We start from the raw sequence: 19,924 nt of genomic DNA on the forward strand, positions 1-19,924 counted from the left end.
GACGCATTATAACAGCCAGTAACATTCTTAACATCTGTTTCATCTTTTGTTCTGTAAGGAGGAGATGTCTGAAACCCCGACAACATCATCGAAAAATGCGTATCTCCTCCACTCTGGAAAGCTCCAAAAGGGACCAGGGTACATCCACTTCTCAGCTCAATCTCATCAGCAGTGCACACATGGAGACAGCGTCCTCTACTGGAGATCCAGACGGGGTGAAATCGGATCTGTCCTCCACGCGTGACTTGCACAGCTCTCGGGAGGAATTCTTCAGACGTGGCCCTGGCCACAAATCACGCACCTCTAAAGGCAGCGGGAACAGCAAGCGTGGTGAGAGTCTCCCTCTGCAGGCCACACGTTCCACCAACACCAATAACCTGGAGCTGCTCTTGCGAGACGATCTTGCCAAAGGTTACAGCTCAGCCGAAGACTCTGAAGAACGCAGACACAATCATCATCACCATAACGCAAAGGACAACCAAGGTTACACCTCTGATCCTCCATCTCCACCACCGCTGCTGCCCCCTTTTGGGGGACTTTACCACAACCGGGACAGCCAGCCGCCGGATTACTGCACCTCACAGGTTGCGGACCACCTGAACAGGCCAAGTTCTGTGAACACACAGCCTGGCCAACTCATCTTCTGCCATTCCATGGAGCAGATGAAAGAGAGTATGTACCGCAGTGTGGTGCCCACGTTGGTCATCCCGGCGCATTACATGCGTCTCTCCTCCGACCTCTCGGCTGTGGAGCAGGCCATGGAGAGGCAGCAGCAGCTTCAGCACGACATGGAGGGCATTCAGGTTAGCATGACCCTACCTCGTCAGCAGAATCAGCAACAGCAGCCGCAACAACCGCAGTCTGCCAAGCAACTGAAGGAGGATGACAAAGCTGACCAGCAAAACGAGGCGTCGGAGGAGCAGAACTGGGCTTCAGACTCTTCTTCCACAGGCCCAGTCCACATCCCGGTACTGTTTGATGATTCTACCATGGCACAGGTAAACGGAGAGTTGAAGGCACTTACGGAGAAAAAGCTGCTGGAACTGGGTATGAAACCACACCCTCTGGCCTGGTTCGTATCCCTGGACGGTCGCGCCAACTCCCTCGTTCGCCACTCCTACATCGAAGTGGGGAACGAGCCATTGCGGGTCCCAGGCCAGGAACATCGGGCTGAAACATATCCAGGAAATTCTGCAAAGCAGAGGAAGCAGAAAGAGGAGAGCAGGGTGAAGGAAGGAGGAGAAAGGAAGGCTCACGGCAAGATCTATTCCAAGCTTCCAGTCATTGACACTACGGAACCAAGCAGCAGCAGTGAGAGCCACACAGCCACATACTCACCAGAGGAAAACTCAATGGCTCCGCTGCTAGACGAGGCCCCGGAGTGTTCTCGGGGAGGAACGTTTCCCCGACGAGCACGCAGCCGTGACAACAGCGCCACAGAGGCCCACAGGGAATCGGTCACCAGTCCTGAAGACGACGATAACGAAGACAAGGATGATGACGGCGAGAATAAGAAGAGCCCGTGGCAGAAGCGTGAAGAGAGACCACTCATGGTGTTTAACGTCAAGTAGACACACTTTTGTCTACACCTTTCCCTCTCTTAAATGCTCACATGTGATCAACAGGTGGACAGTAGGAAAAAAGCGTGCAAGATTAGCCATCAGAAGCACAAAAAGATGAGACTTATTTGAAGAGCAGGTGGCTGATGACCTATTCTTGTAGGAGGCGGCTAGCATCAGGACAGACAAACTGGGTTTAGAGCAATGAGAGCCACTTGTCGGTTAGCACTGGGTTAGTGGATTATACTCATCTTCCTAGAAGTCCTGCAGATGTACGTAAGAGGAAAATCACATGGAAAGTAGACGCCTGTTCACAGAAGCAGAGGATGCCATATTTTTTACAGTTTTTATTTTTTATGATTGTCTTTGTCACCCCTCTCTGAATGTGTTCTCCTCCTTCCAGTGACCCTCTTACTCCACGGTTGGAATGACTTTGAGCCATTTGTAAATTGACTTTGGGAAGTAATCCACAGGCCTTAAAGAATTTCTCAGTGAAGAAAGAAAGCCTAAGAACCGAGACAAAAAAAATCTAAACAAAAACAAAGAATCAAGAAAAATGTATTTGATGTTTTCTTTGTTTTCCTGAAGCTGTGGGCTTTCCTCAAGGTTTGGTTTTATATGAGAAAATAGAGCTGAAATACAGAGATGTGTGTATGTGTGCTTGAACAATACCTTTCACAAAAGGGAGTGAAGTAGCTGATTGGTTTAATTTGCATTTACTCAAAATATGACTTATGACTCAAACATTTCTATGATGACACTGAATTCTGCTCTTGGTAGAAGCTGTCTTTTGAACCTGATCTGAGGGATCCATTTTACAGTTACAGCACATATGGCACTTTCTTATTTTCTTTTTTATTTTCAGGTTTAACGACTGATTTCACTTGTATTGATGCAAACTTATACACACACCTCTTCAAATATATTACTTTATTGACAGTGATTGTATAGTGTAAGATATGGGTAAAAGTGAGTGATTATTGGCAGGAGCTATTGCATATGTTTAGAATGCAAACAGACAAAATGTATTAATTATCTCATTAAAAGTTCTAGATCAAGTGTCACCAGTCTTATCCACTAAAGGTCAGTGGCTGTAGGATTTTATTGTCGTCAAACAAACATTGCTCTTCAAACAAACCCAGACTATTGCAAAATAAGTTTGTAAAATCAAATACAAGACTCATTAGCATATTGTGTAAAAATCATCATCATATGTTTACTTAAAGGGACACTAGGTAAGATTTTGGTTTTTTGCTCCTGTGGCTCCCCCTAGTGTAATTAATTTATATATTTACATCACCTGTATTAATGGGGAAGTGGAGGGAGAGGGAATGGTTTCCTCCTTTAAAATTGACATTGTTGCAGTTCTGAGCCCAGCGTAGCGACGACTGAGGCCCTGTTCTCTTTATTACAAGAAGGTGTAGCTTCACAACCTTTTGAAGCTGTAATTTTAAAGTAAAAATGTTTTATAGTGTTCCTTTAAGCTGAACGTATTTTGGAGTGACACAATAATGTCTGGTTCTGTGCACACAGCAGTTGAAAATGAATAATCAATGAATGAGTTTCCTTTTCTACAGACACTTTCAGATGATATCAGTATAAGTGTTTATAAGGTAATAGCAACTCCTAAAAGACAGTAAATAGACAACAGTCAATGATGGTTAATGCATTGAAATGGCCAGCTTCTTGTTTCAGACAGCTTAAAACTGGATAGCCATTGGATGCTCGAATAAAGCAGGATAATGCTGCACTAAGTCAAGGCTATTTATAGCTAGCCATGGTACACACTTTAGTTTCAAAATTTGTGTTTCATAATTCCTCACCTGGCATAATATCGGGATGATTTAAAGGGGCATTCCAGTCTGTAACTGAAGTAATAATGTGTATTAATGTGTCATCGTCATGCTGTATATCTAACTATAGCTCAGCACTCACCTCATTCATCTGACAGAATTCACATTTTTAAATCTGATTCATTACTGTTCTCTCACTACAGTACCCAGCATACATTAGGCAAACACATCATACTATCACTGGAAATGCCTGTGGTGCCAAGCAATCCGGACCATTACTATAGCTATTGATCTACGTACTGGCAAGTGACTACAACTAACTATTAAGCAAAGAAATAAAATAAAACTTAAACTAATCCTGTCTATACTATGTACAAAATTTAAAACCAGAGACCAACCAGAGCTGAACCCTTTCAGCCAGAGTAAACAAACTTTGGTGTCATATCTTGATAGTTAGGGGTTTTATCGTGTTGTATTTCTCATCTTATGACTTCCTTACGATAATGTTAGATATCTGCCTTCCTCCTGAAACTAATCTGAAAATCTCTGGAAATTTGCAGCACTTCTGTATTAAAGGAACACTAGGTAGGTTTTGGTATTTTTGCTCCTGGGCTTCTCCTAAAGTTGTAGAGTGTAATTCATCTTTACAACACTGTCCTGAAATAAAGGTGGAGGAGGAAGGAGTTTGGGAAGGTTTCCTACCCTCCGCCAAAAGTTACATAATGCAATTTCTGCAGTGCTTAGCCCAGAGTCCCAACAACAGAGGCTGTATTCTCCCTATTACAGGTCATTGTTGCATCACAGTGATTTCAAATCTGTAATTTTAAGGTAAAAATACTAGCCAGTGTTTCTTTAAAACGTGTAAGCATGTTTAGAAGAGGATGCAGTTACCTTTTTATATTTAGCTGGAGTATCCCTTTAAGATCAGCTTGAGAAGAGCAGCTTCTACCTGGATGTGTTTTTTATACTACAAATCAGTCTGAGCCATTTTCTCACAGACTTGATAGAGCTGGATCTGAAATGGTTTGGGCTGAGCAGGCTGTGGTGGCCTGAGTTCTCTTGCCTTGGTTTTTCTAAACTTTGCTAGCACTAACCTTGTAATTCAGAAGAACGTATTTTCCATGGAGTGGTGAAGTGATATGCAGTCGTTTCACTTCTCTGACTCCCTCCCTTGATAGGTGATGCGCATTGTGCTTGGAATGGTGATGCATGGATGAATTTACACTAAAGGAACTGTACCAAGTATTTTTTTAAAACATGTTTAAGTATTTGCTCAGTGAAGCGCTCTTACTATACTGTGTGAACCACTTATTGTTAATAACACTGTAGTAAACTTCTACTTTTGCTTTGGCCTCATGGGTTTATTTTGTCTCATTTATGACAAGTCATCTCCAAAACAGCAGCTTTACAGGAGAAAGGGAAAACAATTCATTTTCAATGGAAGTCTGTGTAATAAGATTTTCATTCATTCATTCATTATCTGTAAGCCCTTATCCAGTTCAGGGTCACGGTGGGTCCAGAGCCTACCTGGAATCATTGGGTGCAAGGCGGGAATACGCCCTGGAGGGGGCGCCAGTCCTTCACAGGGCAACACACACACATTCACTCCTACAGACACTTTTGAGTCGCCAATCCACCTACCAACATGTGTTTTTGGACCGTGGGAGGAAACCGGAGCACCCGGAGGAAACCCACGCAGACACTGGGAGAACACACCACACTCCTCACAGACAGTCACCCGGAGGAAACCCACGCAGACACAGGGAGAACACACCAAACTCCTCACAGACAGTCACCCGGAGCGGGAATTGAACCCACACCCTCCAGGTCCCTGGAGCTGTGTGACTGTGACACTACCTGCTGCGCCACCGTGCCGCCTGTAATAAGATTTTATTACAAGTCATTTTGGAGCATTTCTGTTCGTCCATTCATCACGAAATGTTCACACATTGTGAAGGACAGATGCTGTGTTCATTAGTTTATGAAGAACAAAATAATATGCCTTTAGATCTTTCCTGACTCCTGTTTTCCCTCTTGACTCTCTCTCTCTCTTTCTATCACTCTCGTTCTCTACCTCTTTCACTGAGTACATCAGCTCCTTGTTGTTCCACTCAGAGACCATTTTAAACCTGCACTTACCTTTTAAAACAGATCTGAATGAACCATTTTATAGTTATTGGACGTATAGAACTTTATTATTTTACTTGTAGGTTTAATGACAGTCTGCTGTAGCTATAAAAACTGCACCTATGGTAAGTGGAACTGCTAATGTGGACATTCGTGTAGAAACAGACTTAACAGACTTAGTTTGTATCGTTTCATTGTTTACCTTGTTTTTTGTAAATATTTAATGTTTATAATACATATTACATCATTTTTTAAAATATTGTAGAACATGTACCCTCTTAATAGCATTGTTCACACCACTAGATGGCGCAAGGTTGCACTGAAGAATTTAAATAATCGGATTGAACTGTCTGGTGCCCAAAGAATCCTGGGGGGAAATTTTTTGTTTGCATTAGGTCTCAAATAAATAACACACTAAATGAGTTTCTCAAGCATAGGATACGTTTTTGTCATTAATGAATGGTTTATTTCCCCAATTGTAATAGTACTGCCGTCTTGGTGTTTAGTTTTTAAAGGGATTCCTTTCAAAACATGTTAGAGACCACTTTCGAGAACTGTCTGTGTTTTGTCATTTTCACACAAAGTACGTCGTTATAGGCGTATATGTCAGATCCTCCTTTACTGGACAAATAAACCAGACAATGGATGCTGTCTTGAAAACCCTTTAGGGAGAAAAAATAAATCCGGGCGTTTTAGAATGAAAGTCATTCATTTGCGCGTGCACGTGATCTGTAATAACACTATCCGCGAGAGCGCGCCTGAAAGCTTGAGAGAACGCGTGTGCGCGCGTGTTTACTCTGGCAGAAAGAGAGAGAGAGTCCAGATCTGAGGTAAAAAGAACCGAAGGAAAACAGAGCGCGCGGCCGTTATTCTGACAGAAGGACTTTGTTAAACAAAATAATTGATAATAAAATAAGACTGTTTCTCGACTCCAAGGTCAACGTCCAAATTGCGGCTGTTAAACCGCCGCGAATTAACGGAGGGAAAAAAAGAAACCAACCGGTGAGAGACGGAGAGGTAACGGAGCGTCGCGGGGACCGAGGATGGAGCAGGCATACGGCGCGGGGAAGGCCGGAGGAGCCTTCGACCCGCTCGCCTTCTTCCGGCAGCCGCAGACCATTCTTCGCGTCGTGTCTTGGGTGGGTAACGCTCATTTAAACTGTAAGGTAGTGGTAGCTAACTGCCATTTCACCGCCAGTTAATTCTGCTGTGCTCACGTGATTTTGAGCTAACGTTATCGCGCTAAGAGAGCCACTTTTACTTTTGGGCAGAATAAATAAAATTACTGTTAATGATATTTAATGAATAACGCGTTTCGGATGAAATGTAATTTTTGGTTGTGTCTATATTGTAAACGTGAGCCCCTGAAATGTGCTTCTGATGAGAATAAAGTGAACAATTCATCTTTTTTTTCTTCTTTATACAACGTTTCCTCAGAAAATATTGTATAAATAGTTATTTGTTATATATACGTGTGTGTGTGTGTGTGTGTGTGTAAAAGTAACATTGTAAAATTGTAGAAAGGCATCACATTACAAGCTGAACCATTTTTGTGAGGATTTGAAGGCATTCAGCCTTACTAAGGTTTTGTGCTGATGATGGATGACTAGTTCAGGATCACAAAAGCCAGTCCAGCTTTTCCCAGCGTATTGGATGGTGCTCCTTCACCAAACAGTGCAGTTCCACTGCTCCATAGCCCAGTACTGATCCTGGTACAGCACGAGCCAACACTTGGCATTTAGCACAGAGGCTCATATGCAGCTGATCAAGTGATGCTCTACTTCTGAAGTTGTCTAATGTGCAGCCCATTTTTGGGCTCAGTAATCTGTGTAAGCAAGTGCAAATTAGATATAAAATGGACAAGAACAAAAAGGATGTAGATGAGAAGTGTCCAAATAGGGAGTGACCGAACTCACGTGTGAATACATTGTTTGAATTAATATGTTTGTTTGGAGTGGGGGAAAAAAAACAGTTTTTCTAGCGATGCACGGTATATCGGTGGCCAATATATTATTTGCCGACATGTGGCTTTTTGTAGTTATTGTTATCGGTCTGATATTGGGGTTTTAGCCAATATTCAGTCTTTGGGATTACATTTCTCAGTGGGGAAAACTAATATAAAACACATTCGATATTAAAATATGAGCGACGTTCAGTACACACACACACAGAAGACCGTGTAAACACACACACTGCAGGTTAAATGACAGTAAGATACTCTCAAACACCACAGTGGAGAAGACCTAATATAAAACACAGGAAAATAGATATAGAGTCATTCAGCGTCTGAATTTGTTACTGAAACATGATGATATACGATTACAAACACTTGCTCAAACACACACCCTCCCTCGCTCGTTTGCTCGGAGATGCTTTATGCTGCTCACTCCCTCGCTCCCCAAAACAAACCCAGTGGTGCACTAATTAGCACCCCTCTAGAAACCATTCATGCGGAACAGGGCATCCCTGTTGTTTCTGTATCGAAATCCTTCCATTCATAGTTATAGTCGTATCAGTCACATCACTCTAAAGCCAAGTGTGTAGCTTGGAGTCCTCCTCCTGCCAAATGGATGAGTTGGCATCTGTCACTAATGAAAGACAGAAAAACTTTGGCTCATCTCCTAAACATTCTGTGTGTGGGGCTGTGGGTGCTTGTGTGTGCTTGGGTCCTTGTGGGCACCACATGTCACACCCAGTGTGATAAAAATATTTGTAAAAATTATTTGGACATTTGGCAAGCGCTGATATATCAAATAAAAAAAATATTAGCTTTAGATTAGGGTTTGTTTGGTGAAGCCCAGAAGCATTTAGAATACAGAGGGTAATTGAAACACTCCACAGAGACCTCAATACAAACTTGAGTGTTTGTGTTACAGTGAGAGAGAGGGGAACAGTCTGCTGAATGTTACATCTGGTATTTGAACACATGGTGAGAGGTTGGGAGCGAGAGATTACCGATGGGGGTTGAAAAGGAGTGAGAGAAAGAGAAAGAACAATGGGGGAAGGGAAGGCAGGTGGGTTTAGAGGTTAGTGGTCTAGTGTCAGCTCCCATTATTCTGTAATTTCCTCTCTGATCTTGTTCAAAAAATATTTGCACATGGATAGAAGTTATAGGAAATGATTTTTAATCATTTGTTGCATAAGATTGCTTACCATGTATTATGTAATAACAGTATTTAGATCGCCATGTCCTGGATACTGTTCCCCATCAGCTTCTGGATCTACATCATGGTGCTGCAGGTTGCACACCTCAAAGCTCACATACTGGCAGATCTTTTTTTTTTTTTGATGCAGTTGCTAAATGTGAGGGTATACATATATAAGTGAGTGTTTCTTATAGTTGAAAATCAAATCTCTGACTGCGGGCTGGAGTAATATTAACTGTTTTAAGGTACACAAACTGTTGATATGTCTGCCTGGTTGAGTGTGTGAGGTACTTTCTAGATCAAATCTGTGAGATAATCGAGAGGTGTGTCAATTCATTCCTGATTCTGATAGGATGAATAAAATCTGGCATGTTGGCATGACAACTATTCTGCATCACTGCATGAAAGCTTGGGTAGTAACAGGCTCATGGAAAAACCCAATGATTAACACATATTTGAAAAGTTCTGAAGAAGTTATTCATATGTATATCATATTCATATTCATTCATATGAACAGTTCATTCTGTATGTGTGTCTTACTGCTTACACTCCACAGTGGTATATGTATCGTAATTTTAATTGTATTATTGAACTCCATTTACATAGCAGTTTCAGAGTTTTAAATCTGATTATTTAGACACATGCTCTATGCACACCCAGACCTCACATCCAATAACACATGACAGACCCGCACCCTTGACCTTAACTCCATCCAAAATCCTTTGCAATGAACTGAATGGTGAGTGCATGCCAGGCCTTATCACCCAACATCAGTGCCCCATCTCAGTAATGCTCTTGTGGCTGAGGGGAATTCCTTTTGCCAAGTTTCTTAAATCTTGTGGAAGTCTTTCCAGTCTTTAACAGCAGCAATAATGGGGGTATATTATTCATATTACTGTATGTTGTACCTCCGTTATTGCTGTTATTACTCCGAGAACCTTTTTTTTGCTAAAACACGCAGGGAACTTCACTAAACACACCCAAGCTTTGATGATTAGGTTGTGGAATTAATTGTATTATGTGGATCATTGAAAGTAAATACAAACATCTGCACAGGTCCTCTTATCCAGGGATTGAGAATTTACATAATTTTAGGATTTAATTTGCAGTGGTTCCATTCTTTTGGTAGCAATGAATTTATTCATCAAATATGACTGTATTGGCTGATCGCTTGTACTTGATAACTGACAAATTTACTCATTCCATAAAACTTAGTTGAGAACTATAAGATGTCATTTCTTTGAGATTAAATTCCAAGAGTGATTCCACATTATACACTGTATTTTAAACATTTACCCTGTATATCGTTTTGAAACTATGCCCTGTTCTCCTAAGGTTAATGACCCTTGATTAAGTATTCATCAGGTGACCCACACATCAAATGGTTCTACTGATCTTTAGGATTAGCCGTACAAAAAAATGACCCTTACTCTGCACTCTACAAAGCATGATACAGAGAGTTGAAGCCCTCAGGGCCTAGAACAAGTAGCCTCTGACTAGAAGTGATTGATGATGAGCTTATCATTGCTAACACTGACTGTTTTGTATGATGTTTTCATGACTGTAAGAGCAGACAAGGAGAAAGAGGTGGGCTTCACCCTAGTCCCATGACTCACTTAAACACTCTCTCTCTCTCTCTCTCTCTCTCTCTCTATGCTATAAGCACAAGGTCAGGGAGATTAAAAGGAAGGATTGTGGGGGAGGGGATGGATGAAGCAGTCAGGCATGCTTTGTATAGGATAAGAGAAAGATAGAAATTAAGAGGCATTTTAGGAAAATAGGGAAGTGTTCGCAGTCCTTTTTGGCATTACTACTTTTTGCTGATGTTACTAGTTGTCTCTGATTGAGTGCCTCATGTTCCCAACACACCTAATTTGCTTTGTGTAATATGTGATTTATTTTATTTTATTCTATTTTTGGACTAAATCTGTTTATTTCGGTTATCCAGGACTATTCCTGAATTATAATCACAAAGGAAAATATTTTTGGTGGTGTATCAATCTTTGAGCACTGGACACTCCTGTAAATCTGTCCTGGTGGACCTCTGCAGTCTTGTAGTTTTTTCCTCTCTCCATCTCACCCACATTAAAAACTCCAGAATCTCTAAAATGCACAGGACAGCAGCACATTTATTTGATAAATGGACAATGGATACCACCACTCTGATGAAAGACTCTCCAAAGCATAAAAACCCAATATAGCACATAACTATAGAAATTACCCAAACCTAAATATGTCCCCCACTGACCGTAAAAAATTTAAATAAAACTGGGGAAAGTTACGGAAATTCATTCATTTATTATTTGTAATTCATTATTATCCCGTTCAGGGTTATTGGGCGCAAGGCGGGAATACACCCTGGAGGGGGCGCCAGTCCTTCACAGGGCAACACACACTCACACATTCACTCACACACTGACACCTACAGACACTTTTGAATCGCCAATCCACCTACCAACGTGTGTTTTTAGACTGTGGGGGGGAAACTGTAGCATCCGGAAGAAACCCACGCATAGATGGGGAGAACACACCAACTCTTTACAGACAGTCACCCTGAGCGGGAATCAAACCCACAACCTCCAAGTGCCTGGAGCTGTGTGACTGTGACACTACCTGCTGCACCACCGTGCCGTCCAGTTATGGAAATATAAACCAAAATTGTTATTCCAAAGACAAATTTGAATGTTTTTATACAGTCTACTATTATTTATTGAAGACTGGTATAATGGGCAGTAAATTTATTCCCATAATTCATTTCCCATGTATTCAGATTTATTGACTTTTTGAAAAAAATGCACCAATATTACATCAATATCAGATCAGTCCTTATAGATTCCGTCTCTGACATTATTCACATATCACACACAACCTGAGCTATGGAGTATGGGAGGTTCTACTGCTGATGATCACAAGATCAGGACCCCACGTGCTGTCTGCTACAATGCTTGTGTTCATGTACTCATGGGATAGAGAGGCCTTGTGATCTGGACAGCTAATTAAGACACAGCCCAATGGTTATACTCAGAGAAGCTGCGTGAAATTTGTGACGTTAGTTCTTACCCTGGGAATGCTTTGGTCTCTCCTGACCCAATTATGTGTCTTTTATTGTGAAATCCTCAGTCTGTCTAGAAATGATGGCGTTAAAGATGTCTTGAAACTTATAGTTTCCTTTTGCAAAAAGACTGGTTGTAGACTTATTGATATCGGTTAAAGAAAATGCTTGATATTCAAATGATATCAATGATATCAGGCAGAAGGATAATTATTGATTTTTTTTTACCAGATTTCCTGGCCATTTAATGATGGAAGGAAATGGTCCACATTAACATCCTGGGACATTTTTAAGGAAAAACAAACCTCTGCTCTCATTCAAAGAAGGGTGAAGCAACTATGATCCAAAAACCCTAAGATATTAAATCATGCTTAACTTTAGAACGTTTGGCCTAACTGAGAACATCCATTTGCATGTGAGGTTTGCGTCTTGCACAGAATGCAAAGAAAGAATGAGTATCTGTCTCTCAGGAAATGGAATTATCCTATACTGATCTTTCAGTCCCTTATGCTATACCTTGATTTCTTATTTTTTTATGTAATCTAATCCTTACTTCTTCTTCTTCCCTCTACCACCTTTAGATCTTTTCCATTGTGGTCTTTGGCTGCATTGCTAATGAAGGCTATGTGAACCGGCCAGATTCGCCAGATGAACACTGCATCTTTAACAGCAACCAGAATGCCTGTAACTATGGTGTGGCTATGGGCTCACTGGCTTTCCTCAGCTGTGCTGCATTCCTTGCTCTGGACGTCTACTTCCCACAGATCAGTGGAGTCAAAGACCGCAAGAAGGCTGTGCTAGCAGATATTGGCCTCTCTGGTGAATAACTGGATATAATGCATATATAACGTCATTTTCTTGAGCTTTAGTCTCAGGCAATGCATCACAGCATTTTGTCATAACATCCTTTCTTTAATAATGTCCTGTATCCTACATTCTACACCAACTGTTACAGTGCTACTGTTACTGGAGCCATCAGAAGTCTTTGTAGGTAACACAAAGCCAAAGTTATGGGTTCAGGTTTTGAACCAGAATATTGCCTAAGGTTTATTCTCATTAAAATCAAATTTAGGTTGAGTTTTAAAAGGATTTGGAAAACAGTTATTGCTATTATATTTATATATAGATTAAAGCTGCTCATCCAAAGTGTGTGTGTAGGTTGATTTGCATCTGTAAAACTGCTGATTACATTTTTAACAGACTTTGTTAACAAGTAGTTTAAAACCTTTAATTATATTTTGCATTATAGCTACAGGTATAAAATGGACCCAGATGTATTTGATTATTTAACTGCAAGATGTTCACAGATATTTGTTCTTACTGTAATCCTGTGGTATGTGTTGCCATACACAAATTATCAGCAGGGGTTAATTAAATCCTGTCTTTTACCATTTAAAAGAGCAGATACTTTTTGTTCAGCGGTTGACGATCAGGTCAGATAGCGATACCATGGCGCCCCCTGGAGGTGGTTCTTGTGTCTAACTGTGTTCAGTGGAAATAGACTTTTTGAGAGTTTTTGATTAATCTTTTTTCACAGAGTCTATTTTATATGTGTGTGTTAATATCCACTGTTAGAACACCACCGTTGTAATGAAGTAATAGTCTCTTACATTCTGTTTCTTACAGCTTTGTGGTCCTTCTTGTGGTTTGTGGGATTCTGCTTCTTGACCAACCAGTGGCAGGTGACAAATCCTGAAGACGACACTTTACAGGAGGGTGCAGATGCAGCAAGAGCAGCCATCACATTCTCCTTCTTCTCCATCTTCACCTGGGTCAGTATTGCCTTTAATTGTTTTTGAGAGGGAAGGTACAGTATGTACAAGAAAATAACAAAAGAAAATCGAGGTGTTTCGAATGTGCATGTCAACTTCAAATGAAATATATAGGATCAACACAATAATTACAGAAAGACAAAAATTAAAATATAAAGTAGAAATATATGTTTTATAACTTGTTTGTAATGCACTCTGCTCTTAAAAGCGCCTTAAAGGGATTTTCCCAGTGAATAGTCTAATTGTTTTGAGAATTAAATGGGTTTTTCAGGAGTTCAAATGGCCTTTCACAAAGTGTGGTTTTCAGCATTAGTGATTATGTAACTTAAAACCTAAATAGAAAGTTCAATTAAAATTGTGAGCAACGAGTGTCCTTTCATGACCTTTAATAAGACATTGCTTTTGGAATTCACTGTTTACAAAAGCCTAATTTTAATAGAATTCTCAATGCAGGAAAAGTGCAGAGGGTGCAATTTAGCGTCAAGTTAACACGCTAGCCACCATGCAGTTATACACTACAGTACAATATGCTGCTGTTCATTTCAGTACAATATATGTTTCAGTCCCTGGCACAGTGATATGTCTTTTTAAAATACTCTGCATTGTTTGTATATTAATATTAATCCTGCACTAATTTGCTTTGATAATTCACAGCTGGTCTAAATGTGGGTTCAGCATGTTGCCTCTGTAGAAATGTCACTTACATTATCAGTTTAAATAATGGAAGCTTTGTCAGTCTGAGTTAAGTTTTCTCTTTTGCTTTAATCAAAATAATAATTAAGCCTGATTTTAACTAAATCATTTTCTTTTCCTCTGTATCTTTAAAAGCAGTTGAGTTACTTATTTCTACTCTGAAGATAACGTGAAACTGACTAATAATAATGTCTCTTTCCTCCTGAAGAACGTTTCTCTAGTGGCCTGTACTTTATTTTTATTCTCTTTACCTTTCTGTGATCTACAGGGCAGTCTCTATTCTACAAGTTTGATGAAGCATAACTAAGATTCTAAAGGAGCAATAAGTAATTTTTACAAACAAAATATGGCAAACAGTATTTATAAAAAATATTACTTGTTATTTTTACTTTATTTTCTGTAAGGTGCAGCTTACACTGTTTTCCTGAAATGAGTGAGGTCATGCTCCATAGAGCAAATCACCCCAATGGGCGTGGCCATGTTTAAAATAAGTTTAGTATAAAATCTTTACGGGCAGCAGGTAGGTGTCGCAGTCACACAGCTCCAGGGGCCTGGAGGTTGTGGGCTCGATTCCCGCTCCAGGTGACTGTCTGAGGAGTTGGTGTGTTCTCCCTGTGTTTGTGTGGGTTTCCTCCAGGTGCTCCGGTTTCCTCCCACAGTTCAAAAACACACGTTGGTAGGTGGATTGCCGACTCAAAAGTGTCCATTGGCGTGAGTGTGTGAGTGAATGTGTGTGTCACCCTGTGAAGGACTGGCGCCCCCTCCAGTGTGTGTCCCTGCCTTGCGCCCAATGATTCCAGGTAAGCTCTGGACCCACCGCGACCCTGAACTGGATAAGTGCTTACAGATAATGGATGAATGAATGAATGAATGAATGAAATCTTTACAATCTTCTGACCACTAAGAGTCAGTATTACATGTGTTTCATTAAGAAAATCACTAGAGAAAATTACTCATTGCTCCTTTAACAGCAACATTGCTTGTAATATGATGTTCATGTAACACAAATTAATGCTACGTTTGACAATTTTGTCCTTCTCTAGGGTGCTCTTACAATGCTGGCTTTGGAGCGTCTAAAGAAAGTTTCCTTTGAAGAGGAGTACAACAAACTCTTCACCCCTCACACTCCTCCCCCTTTTGTTTAACACTCATTAATGCAAATTATTATTAAACTGCAGTTACACACATATATATATTTTTCTGATTGTACCCTGATAAATACTCACACAGCCTCAGCGTGTTTGTGTTGACGGTCCGGTGTGAGAAATGACCCAAGTACATCTATATTTTTTGACACGTTATTTCAGGTTTAATAAATGCAGAATTTAATTCACATGGATTTTGTAGTGTACAGTGCAACTCTCTGGCTATGACTTTGTTTTTAAAAATATTTGTGAAAATATAAATGATTAATACCTCATTTGTAAACTACTTGTTAAGTATAGTTTGAACCCACTCAAGGAAACCAGAGTCTGTTTCAAACATAAACAGATTTGAAATTAATAACCCATTTAATATCTTAAGATGTTTGTTTCCTTGATTATGCTAATCATAACAAGCCTTTGAAGTTTTGAAGCAGTTATTTTTTCAGTCCTTCTATAGTTTAACCTTCAAATTTGCAGTTATTTAATTGTGCCTTAGTGCACATGTTTAAGACCCGGAGTCTTTAGAAAAACAAGACACGCTGATGGGATCTGATGCTTTTGTGTTCACATCTTGTGTCCAGAGGGCGCTAGAGGGCTATAATCTGCACACGTTTTTAAATATTTCTGGTCCCAGTTGTCAACAGTATTATCTTATGATTTTTGTTTTGTTTCATTCAGTTTATTTTGTTTTAGAAACCATTGAATGCTAAATTGTCTCAATTTGAGTTATGAACATAATGTGGTGTATGCTGTTTATAAATAGTTTTTTTTTTGTTTATTTATTAAACAGCCAAAAATGCTTATCAGAAATATTTTTTATTTGTTTTCATTCTGCAAACAGTATTCTGTCTGACCCATGCAGATGGTTATATTTGGGCTCTGTCTTTCTATCTATCTGTCCTGGCATGTTATTTGGTTGCTTACGACCATTGAATTCTACGTCTTGGTGATTCATTTTCAACAGATAATTTTTTTTTATTTGTTCCAAACCATTTTAGATTTAACATAAAGTAACATGATGATTGACTAACCAAACTAAATTCTTTCTCTCTCTCTTTTTCTCTTTTTTTTTACCACACACCCTCCTTCCCTCTCACTCCCCCTTTCGGCCTTTGGTCCATAAAACATAATCACCTCAATTTTCCCACTCTCTGATACTATTATCCTCATTACCTTCCACTGCCATCCCTTCCATTCATTTGATGCACACCATTGTTTTCCTATGCACCCCTTCACTGCTGGATTTCTCACATCTCTTAGGCTGCCCAAGCTTTCTTGGGTTTTCAGAGGTACAGGCTTGGTGCAAGCTCCAATCTCTTCTCGCAAGACTACACTGACCCCAGTCAGGACCCAAACTCAGCACCCCCTGCAGGATCTGAGTACACAGGGTATACAGAAGACATGGAGGCACCGGACAATATGGATGCCTCTTATTATGGTTCTTCTGGCTACCAGAGCCAAGACTACTGAGGTGGGTTGGAGGGGCCTAGGGTTTGGGGGACTGTAAATGTTAAAGAGTTCTGGTTAAAAGGGACATTGAGAGGCATTTTTGGGGTCAAACCAAAGACGTTGATAGTATTGGGATTAAAACTGGGTATTGGAGGTTTATTCTTTAAATTTCTATGTGAATGCATTGGTGAAAGGTTAATAAAGGTTTGTGGTCGCTGCTGATTTGCTGTGTATAGGTGAGGTTCAGTCTTTGCAAAGCAACTTTAAAGAAAAAAAAATATTTTTCAAAATTGAAAGGTGAATTTTAACAGACCTTTTAAAGTAATGTATGTTCCAACCATTTTGCCTTCAGCTAAGTAGCATGGGTGGTGAGATGGTGACATTATTGGTTGGTCACTTGGTACTATACATGGTAATATACTGCATTGGAACAATATAATTCTAACACAAATATAAACCAGTGTTTATACAAATGAAGACCTAGGGTTAGGGTTAGGGTTAGTCAGACAGACTCTTCTATGACACATGTTAAAAACCTTTTCTCAATCACAGTTTAGTAGTTGTCATGAGCAGGGGTCCACGCACCCTCAAGGCCAGTTCAAAATGCCCCCCCCCCCCACACACTTCCTAATGAAGAGTGTATTTCTCATAATTATTCTCTCAAAATGAGGAAATTAAGGCATCCCACATATATTTGTTAACTTCATACAATGATAAAGACTTGCAATTACTTCAGAACATTTGGTTATGCAACTTTTTTACTAAATTATGAGAATTAACATGTTGTCATTTTGACATACATGGTTCGCAATTTTTTGGACTTTATAAAAAGGAGTTCAACAGAGAAAAAATAGTTTAACTGGTTATAATAAATATAGAACATTTAAAATAATAAAAAATACAGTCAGAGAATGATACAAAACCAGTTAGTGGTGTTTATCTCTCAGTAAAATGTATTCCAAGGATAATACCTAAACTCATCTGTTCAAAAGTACAAAAGGAAGCAAGACCCTCAGCCCCAGTCTTACTTATGGCCAAATGTTCCACGTTTGAGAGAGAACGGGACCGGAAAGATAAACAACAAATCTTAGCTCTTTGAAATCTGAACACGCTGCCTATACCCTTTAATTAACTCTCATAAACCAGCAGGTACTTCTAGAACACTGGTCCTTTGTGCAGTGGTGACATTCATTCCGTGGGCACTAGTCCACTACACATATTTAGCACTTTCAGTACAACCATACAGCCAAACAGACCAATTTCAATGTTTAACAATGAGAGCATTGAAAGGCTGAAAGATTTCACGGTTGGAAACAGCAGTTTTTAAATGGCAATAGCTACAGTTTAACTTGTGCTGCAAAATTTAAGCTGGTAACACAGAGCCTGTGAAATGCCTGTAGGTGAATTGTACCGATCGTAAGAAACCAAACACCTGTGTTGTAAGCAGGACTGCCCCTGACTAACTGCAGTTGTCACAAGAGTCTTTGTTCAGGTCTCAAGCTCTCGTCTTGGCCATAACCACAAACCCAATTGGGCCACTTTAAATCAGAGTCACAGTGTTGCCCTGAGATATTTTCCTAGCGCGATGGCCTAGCTTTGTGCATGTCAACTGGTAGTCACTTCCGAAGGTGATGACTTTTAGAGTGTGCTTTGTTGCTCTTTGGTGCTCCTGAAATTGTGTCACATGCCACTTTTATTTTATCCAGGTTTTTAGTTGCGTACTTTTGATTCAGGCATGATGCTGTTATAGTAGATCTTACAGGCTTATAGAACTGTGGAACAGGAGTTTATAAATAAATTAATTGGAGTAATTTGTTTCGAGTTTCCTATGTATGATTTGTACATGAACAATACAAAACCAGCATATTTTTATTGTGACAAAAAATATACTATAAATAAATAATATATAATCGGTGAAACAAATATAGATTTGTTAACAATATCAATATCTATCAAAGTTTATATTAAAAACTATAATATAATACTGAATAATATACAGTATGTCTCTATATGATCATGTATTCTCAATGCTATTGAGGTAATTGTATGTGATTGATGTTTTCTGAGAAAGTAAGCAACTTTTTCTCTATTTTTCTTGCAGTTGTTAAAATTCCTTTATTTTTGTGAGCAACTCCTTTCAAAAAGGAAAATCAAAATAACCAGACTTTACTGTGTACATTAACTGTGTTGTCTGTTTTCACCTGGAGTTCAGATACATGTAGTGTTTCATGTGATTGTTGATTAAAATAATCAGTACGTCAATAAAAGGATAAATGTATTTAATCATGTCTTTTATGTTGTTTGCGGGAGAGAGTTTTGATGTTGAGTGGTGCTGGATTGGGGCGGTACAGTGGCACAGCAGGTTAGTGTCGCAGTCACACAGCTCCAGGGATCTGTGTGGGCTTCCTCCGGGTGACTGTCTGTGAGGAATTTGGTGTGTTCTCCCAGTGTCTTCATGGGTTTCCTCCGGGTGACTGTCTGTGAGGAATTTGGTGTGTTCTCCCAGTGTCTTCATGGGTTTCCTCTAGGTGCTCCGGTTTCCTCCCACAGTCCAAAAACACACGTTGGTAGGTGGATTGGTGACTCAAAAGTGTCCGTAGGTGTGAGTGTGTGAGTGAATGTGTGTGTGTTGCCCTGTGAAGGACTGGCGCCCCCTCCAGGGTGTGTTCCTGCCTTGTACCCAATGATTCCAGGTAGGCTCCGGACCCACCGCGACCCTGAACTGGATAAGTAGTTACAGATAATGAATGAATGAATGAATGGTGCTGGGTTGAGTTTGGAGACAATAAAGAACTCTTTATTCAAACATTTTTATTTCTAAATGAAAACAGGTTGAAACAAAGGACAGTATGGAGAGGGGACAGAAAGTTGGGCTGCATTTGGCCTGCATTTAAAAACAAGATGCGTAATGTTCAACCTCTTTATCTTAATTCTTTTGTAAAAAGACACTCATTCTGAGATTTATGAATTCACCATGTTCCAAAATGTTGAGAGGGGACATTTTACAATGAAATCCATGTGAAATGCTACTAAAATATTTACATTTTAAAAATGTGATCATGTTTTTTTTAAAGCAAGAGAGCCTTTTATCTAAAGCAAAAAAAAAAAAAAAACAGTACAGTTTGCATCTAAAGAATTGAAAAAATAATCTGCTTTCAAAACTGGTAAAGTGGCGTCTTTGACCAAAC

The 19,924-nt window shown here is 39.8% G+C and overlaps 2 protein-coding genes across 3 annotated transcripts in view; both read left to right on the top strand.

Annotated features, from left to right (window-relative positions):
* Positions 1–4,692, top strand: part of fam171a2a (family with sequence similarity 171 member A2a) — a 61,689-nt gene extending 56,997 nt beyond the window's left edge. Inside the window, exon 8 of the mRNA XM_066641908.1 lies at positions 59–4,692. Coding sequence (XP_066498005.1) covers positions 59–1,571 — 1,513 coding nt within the window. The 3' untranslated portion in view covers positions 1,572–4,692. The remainder of the gene's footprint in view (positions 1–58) is intronic.
* Positions 4,693–6,080: 1,388 nt separating this feature from the next.
* Positions 6,081–18,992, top strand: syngr1a (synaptogyrin 1a). Of its 2 annotated transcripts, XM_066641909.1 has the most exons (5): positions 6,081–6,309; positions 6,416–6,618; positions 12,259–12,496; positions 13,304–13,449; positions 16,548–18,992. In XM_066641909.1, exons 2-5 carry the CDS (start codon positions 6,523–6,525, stop codon positions 16,755–16,757), a joined length of 690 nt encoding a protein of 229 aa, XP_066498006.1. In that variant the 5' UTR covers positions 6,081–6,309; positions 6,416–6,522; the 3' UTR covers positions 16,758–18,992. The 2 variants fall into 2 exon arrangements, with proteins under 2 accessions (XP_066498006.1, XP_066498007.1); XM_066641910.1 differs by lacking the exon at positions 16,548–18,992 and adding an exon at positions 15,186–16,533 and having other exon boundaries at positions 6,085–6,618.
* The last annotated feature ends 932 nt before the right edge of the window (positions 18,993–19,924 follow it).

Source organism: Hoplias malabaricus, chromosome 13 (genome assembly GCF_029633855.1).
Source record: "Hoplias malabaricus isolate fHopMal1 chromosome 13, fHopMal1.hap1, whole genome shotgun sequence".
Taxonomy (NCBI): domain Eukaryota; kingdom Metazoa; phylum Chordata; class Actinopteri; order Characiformes; family Erythrinidae; genus Hoplias; species Hoplias malabaricus.

Excerpts from the sequence above, each read along its gene's own strand:
- syngr1a (XM_066641909.1), top strand. The coding sequence starts at position 6,523 with ATGGAGCAGGCATACGGCGCGGGGAAGGCCGGAGGAGCCTTCGACCCG. Across the intron at positions 12,497-13,303 it reads AGCAGATATTGGCCTCTCTG|CTTTGTGGTCCTTCTTGTGG; the intron begins GTGAATAACTGG and ends TGTTTCTTACAG. Across the intron at positions 13,450-16,547 it reads TCTTCTCCATCTTCACCTGG|GCTGCCCAAGCTTTCTTGGG; the intron begins GTCAGTATTGCC and ends CACATCTCTTAG.